A 16,458-nucleotide genomic window follows, 5' to 3' on the forward strand; every position below is an offset into this window, starting at 1 on the left:
CACAAAAAGCGAAGCGGTGAAAAAAGCCGCTATCTTTTGAAGTTTATTTGTTACTGCAAAGCTGAGGACACTGTCCAACGTTAGTGTTAACATGGGGCGATGGGCCACGACACGCCTACTGCCAGTGATACAGTGAACACAGCTCCTGCGTTGCTGCCACGTATACTTCAAATTCGATTTCCTCTTTCGCGCCTGTAAACCTTGGCCTCTGTTTCCTGCAGTCGGGGTAAGTTCCCCTGTACAGCGGGTGGACACACTGTGTGGAGAAGCGCTATTTCTACATTCTGTCCAAATAAATAACATCATTGCCCGAATTAGTGCCTTTATTGCCATCCGTCAGTCCGTGGCCGCCTACACTACCCTCACTCACTTGTATTGTGTTGTGGCGATTCTGCGACATACCCAATGTGAGACAATTAAAACTGTTGCGATAAGGAAAAAAATTGCTGATATTTACGTCATGTGTGCTAAAGCGAAAAACGCCTCAGTGCGTCGCCATTCCTAACTCGGAGAACAACACTTTGTGCACAGGGCTTTCAACGAGGGCGAACGAACGCTCTATAAGACTCGTACAGCTGCGTCCATCCAGGTGCATCAGTTTGAAGTCGTTTTCTTTGGGATACCGACTACTTTAGACAGTTTGCAATCTATGACATAGCTAACATGTACCGTATGTGTTTGTTTACTGGAGAAAACATGCGAATATATAGCATTTTTATTGTTTTATTTGCCCATTTTAGTATTCTAAGCGGCGCCGAGAGCATTTAGAATATTCTTTCCTTCGATATGAATAATCCAAATTCACATTCGGAAGGTTTCCCTCGGCCAGATAATTCAGGCTATAACACGTGAAACAAGTCATGGCTAATTGCATTCAGTTTGTGATCGGAAGCGTCTTCAGAAATCGCTCACAGCAGAAGGCCATCGTGGCCGCACAACTGCGCCATTACATGGCTGTATGCAAAGCCCACTTTCTAAAACAGCAAAGACTACTGATATATCTCTCCTTCGTCAGCCCTTCCCGAATAATTCGAAGGCATGTTTTATCTTAGCTGCAGGTTATAATATTGACATCTGTTACCTTCTAGACTTACGCAAAAGCTTATCGACCTTTCGCCATCTTCCATCTTGGCCATCGAATCTCACAGATTCGGGGATCCAGGGGTAGAGCTAGCGTAAGACGTGCCCCACCTTACTGACTTTAATTTGAATATGTTCATTTAGAATGAAGCCGTCTGTGTAACCTACGCCGCACTTGGGCGTGTTCTCATGTCGCCAGGCTGTGCCGGTACGATCTCCGTTTCAATGACACCACCCCGCCTGTGATTTTCCCCGCATTGACGCGAGAACAGAATAAGTCACATGACTGACAGCGGTAACTGCCACTGTCCCACCTACGTGCTGCCAATTCGTTTATAGGCTCGTCACTGGAGCCTACTTCTTGGTAGACACAGATTGCGAAGTAAGCATCGTACCAACCACGGCTGCCGACCACAGACGTTCGCCGACTTCGTACTCAAAGCTGCCAAGGCTGCAGTATGGCATCTGACAGTGATAATTCACTGAGTCTGAGCCTATCTTTTCTTGCCTTTCTTCATTATCTTTCTACAGCCGGCCACGTTTAGCGCCCAAGCATCGGTGCAGGTATCCTTTGTTAATAAAACATCCTCTCTCATGTTCGTCAGCAATGCTTTGATATAGTGCATGTGGTTTTCGTACAAGAGGCTTGGGTTATGTTTTGGTACCCATTAGATAAGCCCAGCTGCCTTCACCTCGTCTAGCTTTATTGACAGATCTTCTCCAGCTTCCTAATCTGATTCTGTCAACGTCCAACGGCAAGGCAATCAGTGACGATATTCTGAATTTTAAAGACCAGCCTCTCCACAACCATATGTGTCGCCGTTGACATAAAACATTCAAAGAAGCACAGAATGAGTTACAACCCAACTTGGCGCTCGGCATCATATTATGTTCGAACATCTTTTGGTCCCCACCATTGTGTATAGAAGTAAAATGTACACCTGTACCATCACACATATATATATATATATGCATTGGAAGCAACCGCGGGGAGACTACATCTTTGAAGAAGGTTGTTGTCCTCGTAGGCGACCAGCGAACATTTTAGATGACATTTAGTAAAGCAATGAAGGGGGCTAGTTGGTGAACGTTCATGGTTATATTGCGCTCAGTTTTACAAACACGATATTAAGGAAGGACAGGACGTGGACGGACGCAGCGCAATTTGCGCTGCGTCCGTCCACGTCCTGTCTTTCCTTAATATCGTGTTTGTAAAACTGAGCGCAATATAACCATGAATTTTCGATGACAGCGATCATCCCCCATTCCGGCTTTATTAACTTGTGCGGATTTCTCTCGAGCGTTGAAACTTGGCGCAACGCTCTCAGCCCTTAACCAACAAAGTGCTGCGCAGTCTACACTTTTGCAACAGCTACCCTCGACGACGCGCTGTGCGGGAATAACGAGCCACAAGCAAATTGCTGAAGCATTCCGATTGTCCACCAGCACCTAGTCTCTAAAAGACGCATCGCAAATATCGGAAAGCGCAAAGTTAAGTGCCATATCTGACTTTCATGAGATAAACCCTTGACTTCACCTTGATCCGTCTACAACAGTTTAATTACCCGGCCAGCAGACATTTTCCGCAGTCACCTGCTCGACGCCAAAGACCAGACTTCAATTTCATGCCAGTTTCTTACACTCAATTGAGCTCGCACACAGAAACCTTTCAACGACCTCATGACGTCAGCTTGCCAACCAAATGACCTGTCGATAACCATATATCTGACTTCAGCGATCTCGATGATTCATACAACGGCACAGTGAGCACGATTGACAGCACGGACATTTCTCCTCTTGCGAATAATTTTCCCAGAAAAAGGCTGCATCACGTCCACCAGAGAGGGATTGGCAGCTCACCTAACAGTTCGTTCTTTCCGCCCCTTTCTCGATGTAAGCTGGTTCTGTATCCTCACCGATGACAAGATGTTTGTTCATCAGACCTGCGATGGCTAAGTTGGTATTGTGCATTATCCTGAGCATGCAGTCGGTGATAATGATTCACATTGGTGGTGACCACGTTTCGGTGCAAGAAAAATGCCATGACGCTCATTTACAGGTTTTAGGTCCATGTGACCAAAGTTACACTTCGGGTACCACTATAGCATTCGTGATAACCCTCCATTTATTGTCATAATTGAAAAGAAGCTCAAAGTCAATTATGGGGCCAACAAATTGAATCACACACTGTGGGATACAAGTTACATAAACAGTGATGCAGTGCATCAAATGGGTAGCCTACGTTTCGAAATCTGGACCTTTGTAAAACGAGTCTAATGGTAAACAGTTTACTCAGTTTTAGCATTGAAAAACAGAACCTGTTAATACTACACCAATTTGGTTTTCATAAAAAAAAAATCAGTCGAGTCATGATTAGTAGATCAGAGAGAATATATATTAACAGAGTTTGAAAACAAATCCATAGTTGGTGGTATTTTCGTAGACATTTCTAAGGCTTTTGATTTAGTTGATCATAACATTTTATTGGAGAAACTAAACTATTATGGAATGCGAGGACAGGCACTATCTCTTAAGAAATTCTACTTATCTAATAGAACACAAATTGTGAGAATCGACACCTTTACTTCTAAGGCTACAGCTGTCCATTGCCGAGTGCCACAGGGAAGTGTTTTAGGGCCTTCGCTTTTTAATATCTGTCGGAATGATATCGTCAATATTAACTCTAAGGCGAGGTTTGTTATTTATGCGGACGACATGAGTATTTTTTTCCCTGGTAATAATATTCATGTCCTTGTAGAACAATGTAACAATGCAATTAAATTCTTAGAGGAATGGTCGAGAATGAACTTAATGAAGATAAACGCAAACAAAACAAAAGCAGTTATATTCAGACCGAAAAAAAGCAAATACCTCCCCATCAAGACAATGTAATAAACTCAAGGAGTATTGAAATAGCCGAGGCTTTCAAATGTCTGGGTGTCATCTTTTCAGCGAACATGTCATGGGACAATCATGGAAAATACGTTCTAAGGACAATAAGTAGAATAAATGGTGTAGTAGCCCGTATGAGATACATTCTCTCCACACGTAGTGAACTCTTGCTGTACAATTCACTTTTCCAATCACATTGAAACTATTACCAATTAGTATGGGTTAACACAACATCCACCAATCTAAAACATATTCAGCTGTTACAAAAGAAGTATCTCTGCGACGCATATAACTCTTCCTACACAGCATCGACAATAACTTTCTTTATTAATTCTGGTGTGATCCCAGCTCACCATCTCGACAGATATCGTCTGATTCGTGCATATAAATTGGAAATCCATCTAATATCAACAACCTGCGTGCTGTAGCCCAGCTTCAGAGAAAACCTACAAATTACGTTACAAGACAGTTTGATGATTGGTTAGTACCAACACCACATTCAAACTATGGGAAACGATGCCGTAAGTACATAATACCAGCACTGCTAAATTTCTAGAATTTGGTCCGATTTGATCTTTTTACGTGATCATCCAAGGAACTGAAACTGAGGTATACGGTTTCGATGTAATATCTGGTAGCGTTATGTGTCTGTGTATTTGCATTTGTTTCTTGACATGAAGCAAAGTATGGGTGAGAAACATGTCAGTGAAGTTATGTATACAGCTGCATATATATATGTATATATATGTCCGCATATGCTACGCTGCTTCCCTGTAGAAACAGGGATTGTAGACACGTCAAGCTGTTGAAGGATAGCTTTTTCATTACTGTTCCTCCATCTGTCTATGTACAGGATAGCATATAAACAATTTAATTTCATAAATAAATATGAGAGCTGACGAGAACTTTTCAGTGCTGATGCGTGTGACTGTTTAGGTCAACATTTATTTCTTCCTTAGCCGATGGTGCCTTCAGTAGTTTATGTAGTTAAGTGCGAAATTTCAGACGGAACATTCTTTTTCAGTGAACCTTATTTAGGAAAGGAATGATCGAACCACTGCGTCAATTGGAAGGTTAATTTACATTGATATTTACGTCGCTAAACGGCTTCATGTAGTTATGCCTGTAGAGGCAACACTTAGGGAAAATGTTGCCCACACATGTAACTAAAAAATAACTTCCGGATAATCTTTACTTGCCAATATAAAGAATGCACAATAACATTTGTTGCGATAGATAGGAATACAATGCACAAAAAGCTGAATTAGTTTACCAGTAATAGGGGAAGTTTTTTCAAGGAAAACATATGTTTAAAAATGCAATAATGTCATGGCCATAAAAATTCAGTGTTATGTTTCCACGTCTACGAAAAGAGTTAGCCTCAAGCAAAATGCACGCCAAGTGCTGCTTTTTAGGTATTTAAAAAGCGATTAACTAGGGTTTCTTTTAGTACTTTCTCTTTGTTTTTTGCACTCTGAGGGACAGCAAGAAATTGCGAATACCAATAGCCAGTGCGCAATCTTCGATTCGTATTGGAGACTTCGAACACTAAGTGTATTTAAATAGTGTATAGGTTGTGTTATCCCCTTTGGCTACTTAACATACAGGCACCCAGCCTCTATTGTTTAGTTCTCTCCCTCTCTCTGTTTTGTGGTGTGCAGAAGTTCACTCTACTTCTATCTCAGTAGGACGTGAAAAATCGTAGCAGCCTTCAACGGCCTCAGTTTATTCCTTCTTATTTAATCCTGAACTAATTTTACATTAAGGGGCGGTGTATCACGGTGGGTATCGTCTTCACACATGAGAACAGAGAAATTTGTTTTGCTGACAATCACAGCATCGTTCCTGATGAGGTTTCTTGCATATATACGGTAAAATCAAGGTACTGTTGGAAGAGTGGTTTTATAAAGGCGTTCAAAGTTCTTCATACTTGCTCACGTTAGGAAAATTGAAAAAAAAAACATGTGTGAGAAACCGTCCACGGTAAACAATAACAGTTTCTTGAAGAGTCATTCCAGGCTGAAAAAAAAAAATAGGCGATCCTCGAACTAGAGGCAACGAGATATATTTGCCACACATCTTGTGGCAAACGCCCACTGACATTCAATGCCCCATATCTTTTGAACAAACATCAGCAGCGCGGGATCAATTTTACCAACGTTTCTAAAAAGACCTTTGGCGCGAATACTTCATTTTTGAAACGTACTGAACATTTCCGTCAATTTCTTCCCTCTACAGTTTCATTTCATTATACCTTATTGCCATGTTTTCTTTTGCGTGACATATTTAACAACCATATGTGTTTTTGGTGTTGTATTATTATTATTTTGTCGTCTTTGCCAATGGCTACTGTGCTGTAACTATGTGATATCAATCCTAAAAAAAATTAAATATGGAGTTTTACGTGCCAAAACCACTTTTTGATAATGAGGAAGGCCGTTCTTTAACGTGCACCTAAATCTAAGCACACGGGTGATTTCGCATTTTGCCCCCATCGAGTTGCATCCGCCGCGGCCGGGATTCGATCCCGCGACTTATCATACCTGTTTACTACTTCTAGTTAGACCGACTCATGTTAAATGTATGCATCGGTTATGTTTCACGGCATTTTAGATCATCAATTTTTCTATAGTAGATTAAGGATGCTTGTTCGTTGTGTGTGTTATGTTTATTTGCACGTTATCTATCTGTTGTACGGGCTCCTAGGAACCTTCAATCTGCATTTTCTTTTTTCGCCTGGGGTGTCCCTTGACTATCGGGATGGAAATAAAATCATTTTATTGATTGATTGATTGATTGATTGAAGCACACATAAGTGTTGATAAGAATTGGATTGATTGCACTAAGGTTGATAACGGCCGATAAGAGTTAATAAGGGATTGATCTAGTCCGACAAGGACTGATACATATTTATAGTGGCCGGATCAACTTTGATAAGATTCATGATGACACCGCGCAACGCGAAGATGACGAAGTAGAACAATGCGCAGACATATTTAGACAACTCCAATGCTGGAGCTTCTGTGTGAATGCTTTGTTCATTCCTGAGGGCGTTTTCAACTTTTGCAATTAGAAAAGAACTCACTTAAACACCCTACAGTAAGCATGATCTTACCAGGTAAGGTAATCTGTATGCGCTAAACATTGACCGCACTTGCATTATCATTGTGCACACGGCGAGTACACGCACACCATTGCAACCTGCTTGAACTAATGAAAATTTACTTAAACGTGAGATAGAACCAAATAGCCATTGCACTAGCTTCAAGGGCTGTTGACCTCCCTGGTTTGAACAGAAGACTTTCATTCAGCCTGTTTCAGCAGCATGATAAATATTTCACAGTTGAACTGCTTCGGAATGTAGCTCATAAAAAAAATGGAACGGTACTCACGTAGCGAACGGTTTCGTATTGTATGGTGCGCTGGAGTTTGTTATTCTTATAGCCAATAAATCCAGATTTGAAGCAGCTGACAGGAGCCCATCGGTACATGTCTCCCGAAACGCCCACCATGATGAGGTCTTCTTTGCTCGTCAGCAGCTGCGTAAGGAAATCGATGTTTAATTTTATACTCTCTGAGCACGATAGAGGTCTTGGGTTTCTCTGTGGCGAGATTCGCCGAGCAGATGCGCATTGGAGTCTGGAGCTTGAAAAAGTCAGGCTTCGGCTGTGTTTGGATGCCGTAGAAATGAAGACAATATGACACTTTACTGCGAGATATAGTTTTTAGCAAAAATATGATCTATATTTCATTTATTGTGTCCATAGGTTAAATGATCCTAATCTGGCGCTGCGTGTCATTCGCGAATAGCCTGGGAGAGTAGCCTCCAGAATATTTAGTGCGATGCGATTCCTGCTACTCACTCTATCCATTGTCTCCAAAACAATCATGTCAAACCGAATAGTCACATGTATACTGCTAAATGAATGCAGGTCACCGAATGCAGGTCACCCAGTACACTGCTAAATGAGCGAACACGCAGAAGTGTAGTGGTTAGCGTAACTATGGAAATTGTCTTTGAGACAGGCGCCAATGGTTATGAAAAAAGGATTGAGATGACAAAAGCACATGCACTAATACACCCACAGCAGACAGATGGAAGGAGCACACGAAGTTAATAATTGTAGCTAAAAGGGGGTAGGTTGAAATGAACAACGTCAAATGTCCTACTAAGCAACCTCAATGATGTGGCTGTAGTGATCACTGGTTGTGGGCTGGTAGAATGGCGCATGTAGCACTTAGATGTCGAATAGAAGCTAACTGCTCTTCCATCGTAAATAATGCATTTTCCAGAAATGATCGTAGTTGCATCTTTGTTCGTTACGTTTATGATTGCAATAGGCAAAGTGAGCCAACCAACCACGCATTGTACGGCGTTCCTCAGAAAAAGGCAATGACTACCTGAAGGGGCGGCAGGAGTTGCCCACTGAAAACCTCTCATAAATAAAGACAATATACGGTTGTGGCCCGACGCTGGGTGTGAAGAGAAAGGACGAGGAGTTCGGCAATCAGCGACCTTCAGTGCCGAAAAGGTCCGACGAAACCTAACCACTTCCTATGAATTGCTGAAGCACAAGCATTAATGTCAAATTGAGCGCCGCTTAGCGGCGTTCAATAGAGTGTTGGCTTACGAGTAATGTTTTGAGTTTCGTTTCGAGGTATGTAATCAGGTTTTAAGTTAGCGTGTTGGCTGCATATTCGGCGATATTGCTAACAAACCGCGGATACCGCATGCACGGAAGCAGCAGCGGCCAACAAGGCTGGCATGCGCGCACGGCAGCTAAGCGCAATGGGGATGAGAGGGATATGCACCGCGCACCGGCTTCCAAGAGCGACACGGCGTGCCCGCCCGCGTGCGTCACGCGACCGCCTTGTCCAAGATAACACCCTCTCGCCCCAAGGCGTCCCATTGCCTTATCTGCTCCATCGAGTCGCCCTAGTGACGCGCCGTCGTTGCGATGCCCTCTCCCCTCACGCAACATCCGATGGGCTAACGCAGTAGCAGGATTTCCCTTTCGCCCGCTCTGCTTCGTAGAGCGGCATACGTGATGCGGCGTCGCAGTCAGTAGGAATTTAGGTGCCGTTTCACTGATACAGACGCCGCCTTTTTCGCTCAATGGGCCATTTGATGATTTCGCATAAAAAGATATAGATGAAAAGCCAGCAGAGATGATTCTCAAACTGAGGAATATATTTTTTGTGCGACCCTGCTGCGTGCCTCCATGCCATCCCATTGACCACAGTAGATCTTCTACCCACATTTTCGCGTGCACTAAGCTCCACCGCAATGCATGTTTACTGCAAGATACGAGGGTGTCGGTGTATGTGAGACAAAATTTTGCGCACGCGCACAATGTGCTTGATAATGACGTCATTGTCCGACGTCAAATCGCGTGAGTTTTCGAAACGCGATTGGGTGTAATTAGGTTGTACGCCCTGTGTAGGTGTTCTTGAGATGACGTCAGGGAAGTTTTGAAAATAAACCAAGCGCACGCAACGTTCACGCTTTATGCAAATCAGTGCAAATGTCGAAGCTGACGTCATAACAGTTTTTAAAATGCTATCCCGCAAGCATTGTGTTCATGCCGTGTGCGCATCTTCGCGATCACGTCATGTCAGAAGTTTACGATTGGCACGTGAATTCCTTTCATTCCTCCTCCCTTATCTAAGCGATGTCACTGGGAGCGCTCTCAAATCAAACGCTCTGTTCTTTGCATGTCCGTGTTTGCGCCTCCACAACGAGTCCTTTCTCTCCTCCTACATAGATCATGTCACCATCTATACCTACACAGGAAAGAGAGGGTCAGCCAAGAATAATGGGCAAAGCAGCCGAAGAATGCTGCGGCTCTAAAGCAATGTTTGAGAGAATTCAACAATGACTTCAGGCATTCGGCGAGCAAACGGTGAAAGTGGTTTACGTAGCGCTGGATTAGCCACCATGCAACGTAATCTCGGACGATCACTTTCCGCCATACCAACGCATTCGCAATGATTTCATGCTCAACCAGCCAATCAGCTCATCCAGTTTTGCTTGACCAGTGGATAAGCGCGCGCTGAAAGTGATATCGCGGAAACCGACCGTCAGATAAGCCCGAGATCTCGAGCCAACGGTGCCCTAGAATAGGGGCCCCGACCAGGCTGAAGACATCTCGTCCTATTTTCTACGAGAAATGTTTTCTGCTGCTGCTCCCCATCAGAGCTGTGGAGATTTTCTTCGCAGAAGGCTCCCACATAGACACAGACGCTTCATCATTCCTTTTTCATGGCCTGTTTGGCGGGTGCCATTAGTGAGTCCAACTAAGGCTAGGCTGGCATCTCAGACTACATCAGCCAAGCTCTGAACGGTGATCGTGAATAGAATATCCGGCCACAGCCGGTGCCTTTAGCAGGTTGTGTTACCCTCAGCACCGGCGAGTTCTTTCGTATCCAGACAGAGCATTCTGCACAGTTAGTGGACGTCGCGCCTAGTTATCCAGGGAGATGTTCAAGTTGTAATGACGAAGCTCGCACAAACGTTACTGCGACCGCATGGCTCCGGAAGGGACGAAGATCAAGACCAAAGGATTGGTGTCGCTGCTTTGGCACGTGCTGTCGTTTGGCTGGGACTGCTCGGCTGCTCTCTGCGTTTGACCCGCAAACCATCAAGAAACCTCGTACCATTTGGTGGAGGTGCTGGGTATCTTAACGCATCGCCCTGGAACTCTGGAGCCGCAATCTGCCCACCGATACCACCGAGACGATACCAGATGATGCCGATGAGCGACCCACGTCAACTGGATCAGTCACCTGCGGTGCCGGTAGTCAACGAGACCCAGCTGTATTCAGTGGCATCGCTGATACTCACGTCGAGGACTGGCTTTCGTCGTATGAACGGGTGAGCAACCAAAAGAAATGAGACGACTCAACAAAGCTCACCAACATTATTTCTTATCTTGCGGATGTGGGCAACCTCTGGTTCGGAAAAAGTGAGGCCACCATTGCGACATGGAATGACTTTAAGACTGCTTTCGTGGAAGTATTTGGTCGCGCGGCCATGCGAGAGCTTCACGCCGAACAACGCCTCCGCCAATGAGCACAACAGCCTGGCGGGAATTTCACTAGTTATATCGAGGACATGATCAATCTCTGCAACCGAGTAAGCCTCGCGATGACTGAGAAAGAGAAGATTAAACAACTCCTCAAGGGCACTGAAGACAACGCTTTTCAAATTCTCCTGGCTAAGAATCCTACTACCGTTGCAGCTGTAGTCAACTACTGCCTCACCTTCGAGGAATTACGCCGGCAACGAGCACTCGCTCGCCAAACTGTTTCTCACATGGCCTCCTTTTCCTGTTTGGTGACTGCTCCCGGACAGGCTGATGACGGGTCTCTGCTACCTCAAACCAAAGTCTTCATTCGTGAAGACGTTGTTCGTCAGCTCCCGTTGTTCCCTCTCTCCCAAGAGCCTGTCCAACATTTGTCCTCGGCCATGCAGCAGGCCATCCGCGAGCAGATTGCAGAGGCTATTCCGCCAGGCTACCAGCACGCTACAGTTGCCGTACCACTCACATAAGCTGAAGTTGTGTCGGGTCTTAGACCAACAACCCTTCCCTGCCCGACACCAGCAACATGCCCAGCACTTCTCCCTGTGCCTCAAATGCCCCCTCAGTACTTCCTGCCGCAAGATCCAAGGCGCACGCGGGACAATCGGCCTATATGCTTCTCCTGCGGTCTCGCAGGACATGTGGTGCACTTTTGCCGCCGCCGCCTGCCGCGTCCGAACGTCGTCGTTGATCGAAACATGCCTGATGCCCACCAAGATTCTGACTCAACTCTCCCGTATCTTGTCTCTACGAGGTTTTGACGCGTCCTCGCCGATCTTGCGAAACTTCGAGCTGTTGACGAATTCCCTAAACCGACGTAGCCGAAGAACGTCCGGAGCTTCATTGGCATTTCTTTTTATTTTCGTCGATTTCTGCGCAATCTTGCGACTGTTACTGCTCCTTTGACGCGCCTTCTCACGTTTGGCACCGGTATGTCTAACTGGTCTCCTGAATGTGAAAACGTATTCCAGACACTACGCCAGCTGCTCACATCTCCTCCGATACTGCAGCACCGCAATCCACGGGCACCTATGGAGGTACACACAGATGGAAGCAGCGTTGGCCTTGGTGCGGTGTTTGCGCAACGTAAGCCTGGCTACAATGAGTATGTTGTCGCATACGCGTGCCGAACCCTCACAAAGGCCGAGACCAACTATTCATAGACTGAGGAAGAGTGCCTGGCTTTGTCTGGGCTCTTGGGAAGTTCCGACTCTTCCTTTTTGAGCGACCCTTTTACGTCGTCAACGGACCACCACCGTCTTTGCTGGTTGTCTACTTTGAAAGACCCGTCGGGCCGCCTCGGTTGCTGGGCCCTGCAGCTACAAGAGTATCATAGCCACGTGGTATACAGGTCTGGCCACAAGCACTCCGACGTGCATGCCCTTTCTTGCTCTCCTCTACCATATGATACAGCGTCTCTCTCGGCACAGTCAATCACTCTCTCTTGGCGCTCAATGTCGAGTCCATGAATTCGGAGCAACAAAAGGACCCGTTGATTGTTACCCTGCTCGACCTTTCGTCGGATTCTACCGCGATCACGCCGTCAAGTCTCATTTTACCTCTCGAGGCAACCAGCTCTATCGCCAAAATTATATACCGGAGGGTGACAAGTGGTTTCCCGTAATACCACGTCACATGCGTTCCGACATCTGCGCTGCTTTTCATGCCCACCCACAGAGTACTCACGCAAGCGTGGTGAAACTTACGTAAGGTTACGCCAACGCTTCTAGTGCGCGGTATGTACAGCTTGGTTTTGAAATATATCCGTGCTCGCGAAGCCTCCCAACAACGCAAGGGTGCTCCGCAACGCTCGAACGGTGCTCTTCAGTCCCTGCCTTGACCTGCGCGGCCTTTCGGTCGCATTGGCATCAACCTTTACAGCCACTGCCCAGAACTACGTCTGGAAACCGGTGGATAATCGTTGTTGTTGACCATCTCACCCGATATGCTGAGAAAGCCGCCCTTGCTACCGCTACAGCACGCGAGGTTGCTTTCTTCATCTTGCGCAATTTCGTGCTTCGGCATGACGCTCGTCGTGAACCCCTTAGCGACAGAGGGCGTGCCTTTCTTTCTTGGTGGTAGAAGCTCTGCTTGCCGAGCGCCACATAATTCACCGCACATCTACTGCTTAGCGTCATGAGACCAATCAATTACATGAGCGCTTCAGCCGCACTCTTGGCTGCATGCTCACAAATATGTCGCGTTTGACTACTCCAAATAGGACAAGGTTCTCCCCTTTGTAACCTACGCTTACAATACCGCGGCTCAAGTGACCACAGGCTTTTCGCCGTTCTATTGGTTCTATGAACGAGAACTCTTGTGCACGCTCGATACAGTATTGCCATACCAACCCGACGCCTCCGAATTTAGGCCTATATCAGAAGCAGCCAAGTACGCTGAAGAATGCCGCCAACTTGCCCGTTCCTTCATGACGGAGGCTCAAACTCACCAACGAAATGAACTTGACAATGGCCGGAGCGGTCGAACCTCTTACTCTATCTGATGACCTGTGGTGTCGCAGCCGTGGGACAGTGCGCGTCAACCAGCTTAAACGCAATTATGACCCCCTTGTCGTACCGTCACCGTGTGTCGCCAGAATGGCAACTCTTCTATCGTGGGGTCATTGTAATGACGAAGAGCGCACAAACGTTACCACAGCCGAATGGCTCCTGAAATGAGGAAGATAAAGACCAAAGGGTTTGTGTGGCTGCTTTGGCCCGCGCTGTGGTTTGGCTAGGATTGCTCGGCTGCTCGGCTGCTCACTGCGCTGGATCCGCTAACCTGCTAACCGTCAGTGAACATCGTAGCAACGTATATAAACATTTGATCGGTCGTTTGTGCGTGTTTTGCATATTCATGTCATGCTGAGCTTGTAGTACAATCAATAATATACTTCATTGCAAGTTGGGTCAAAACATTTTCTAAATGCGAGATCTGTTGTCTGAATTTGAGCGCACTAAACATTGGGTCCTTGTGGCTTGAAGTCGTGGGAACCAGAAAGGGCACTGCTTTAAACAAGCAGCGCAGCCTCTATGGACCACCATCGCTAGCTGCGCCCTACAGAGCAAAGGCAACGCATCACTGTCCCGACATCTGCAGTCAAGATAAAGTGCTTCTCATTCAAGACGCATCAGCGAGGCTGCCATCGGCCGAAGCAGCGGAAGAGATGGCCATAGCCCTCGCGGTACTCCACGGAGGTGCGGAGGATAACCTGATTATCAGCGACTCCAAATCAGCGATTCGGAATTACATCAAAGGTTGGGTGTCCGCGGATGTGGCGCGCATGCTCAACGCCCGGGCCGGGGACTTCGGATCCGGCACCATTACAAACAAGTCCCTCAAGTGGTTCCCCGCGCACGTCGGGGAGCTTGGCAGTAACAGCAACAATGACACCAACATTGCTAACGGCCGAAGACGCAACGACACTCCACCCAACCACAACGAGCGCGCCCACCTCGTCGCGAGGCAACTTACCCGCCGCGACGCGGTCACCCAGAGGGCAGCCGCTGCCGTTGTTGTGCGGGAGCCCAGCGGAGGAGTGACGGCGACGGCGGCTGCCACTCCGTCTGACGCGGCCGCTGTCGTTACCAATACAACACAAATCGCGGCGGACGGAGCTGGGGATCACGCGAACGCCGACTGCGATGTCAAGGAGTTTCCGGCAACGTACAGAGAGGTCACTGGTCACTACAGGATAGAAAGAAGAAAATATCCACAACCCCACGAGCGTCTAGACAGGTCCCAGGCGGTCGACCTAAGACGGTTGCAGACGGGCACTTTCACCAACCCCTACCACCTGCACCGCCTGTGGCCCGCGCTGCACCCGTCGCCCGGCTGCCCGTGGTGCGAGCACGAACGGGCCGATATGGCCCATGTGCTTTGGGAATGCCAACGCCACGTGGAACAAGGACAACGAGGAAGGGGGAATAGAACAGCGGAACCCTCTGAAGCGGGGCGCCTCGCTGAGAGATGGCAAGCCGCCCTCCTCAGCGAGGCACCCGAAGACCAGGAGTGGGCCGTCCAGCGGGCCAGGGCCGTTGCCGAGGATCTCGAAAGATCTTCCTCGGGCGATGGACCCCTGGCAGCCTAGCCCCGGGCACCAACATCAACAACCGTTGGACAAATAAAGTTTATTCCTATCCTATCAAGACGCCAACGCTCGATAGTACCCATATTAAATTATCGATGGATTAGGAGACGTTTACGGACGGGGAGTGTTCGAGACGCTTTAGTGCATGGATGGTGCAACTTGAGTTAAGAATATGCCCGCCCCAGCTATCCGAAATTGTTGCTGCGGTCACTGCAATTTCACGACACCAAGTCTAACAACTGAAGTTATTGACGGTGTTACTGGGATACCTCACTAATGCTGAAGAGTTATCATTGTACTTGGCCTTATTAGTTCCCATGGCCGATAGGAGCTGATGGAGTTGGCGGGTATGACATTTCATCCATTCAAGGCTGATTGAAAAAAGCACATGCTAAAGTTGTGCGCATTTCTTTGCGAAAAATTATACCCCAGATCATTTCCCCAAGAACGTTGCTCGCGGCATGTTTTCGTACTCGCTGTATAGACTTATTGTGATTGTTGATGTCGCCCACTCCACGTAGACTGAGGACCATTTGTGTGTATGACGCCCACGAATATTGAGAAAATTGCAATCCCCATAGAAAAGGCTGTTGGCAGTAAACTGTGCTACAGCAGGTCGTGAGAACTTCAGTCGCCCGACAGCTTGGCAGGTGCTCCTGTCTGCGATGCAACATCACTCATTCCGGCCAACTCTACGGGATTTAATTTGCAGTGCTTACACTAAATGTTTGTTAGCTTGGTACTTGCTTACTGTACTGCCTAGAAATCATACCATTATCTCAAAACATACCATAATTTAAACTTTGGTCTAGTGATCGTCATCCCTCCCTAAGCTAGTTTCAGGTTTGGGCAACCCAAAGAGAAAACCATGGTGCGTGGTTCACGCGCTGACGGTCATGTCTGCGATGTACTACACTGATTGTTCCCGCAAGAACAACAGAAAATACATGCAAAACAGGTGTGCTCGTCGAAGAAGCCACCGGTTAGACGAGAGAGAGAGACGTCAGTTGTTCCCGCGTCGCACGCACTACTCCTTCGGGGCACCAAAGGTCATCAGAGGTGCAAGAAATACTGCGCACGCATAAAATGCAGAGCGCACAGAACGACTTTCTGGCACGCTTGGCGCAGCAAGAGAACAAGGCGTACAGATAAAATCACACGGTGATTGCGAGGATGGGGCCATGAAGAAATTATAATTCTGCTTTCTCAGGACAGACAAAGAGCGAGACTGAGCATCTGTTGGAGAAGAGAAGCTCATCTCCTACAATGTCACTTTGTAATCGGAAATGATGAAATGGCTCATGACGCTGAAAA

At 46.8% G+C, this 16,458-nt stretch overlaps 1 protein-coding gene across 3 annotated transcripts in view; it reads right to left on the reverse strand.

Annotated features, from left to right (window-relative positions):
- The window catches only part of LOC126526411 (uncharacterized), a 105,321-nt gene that overhangs the window by 29,729 nt on the left and 59,134 nt on the right, over nucleotides 1–16,458 (reverse strand). For all 3 annotated transcript variants that reach the window (XM_072289641.1, XM_072289640.1, XM_072289642.1), the window contains one exon: nucleotides 7,365–7,511. In XM_072289641.1, the coding sequence (XP_072145742.1) occupies nucleotides 7,365–7,511 (147 nt within the window). The remainder of the gene's footprint in view (nucleotides 1–7,364; nucleotides 7,512–16,458) is intronic.

Source organism: Dermacentor andersoni, chromosome 8 (genome assembly GCF_023375885.2).
Source record: "Dermacentor andersoni chromosome 8, qqDerAnde1_hic_scaffold, whole genome shotgun sequence".
Taxonomy (NCBI): domain Eukaryota; kingdom Metazoa; phylum Arthropoda; class Arachnida; order Ixodida; family Ixodidae; genus Dermacentor; species Dermacentor andersoni.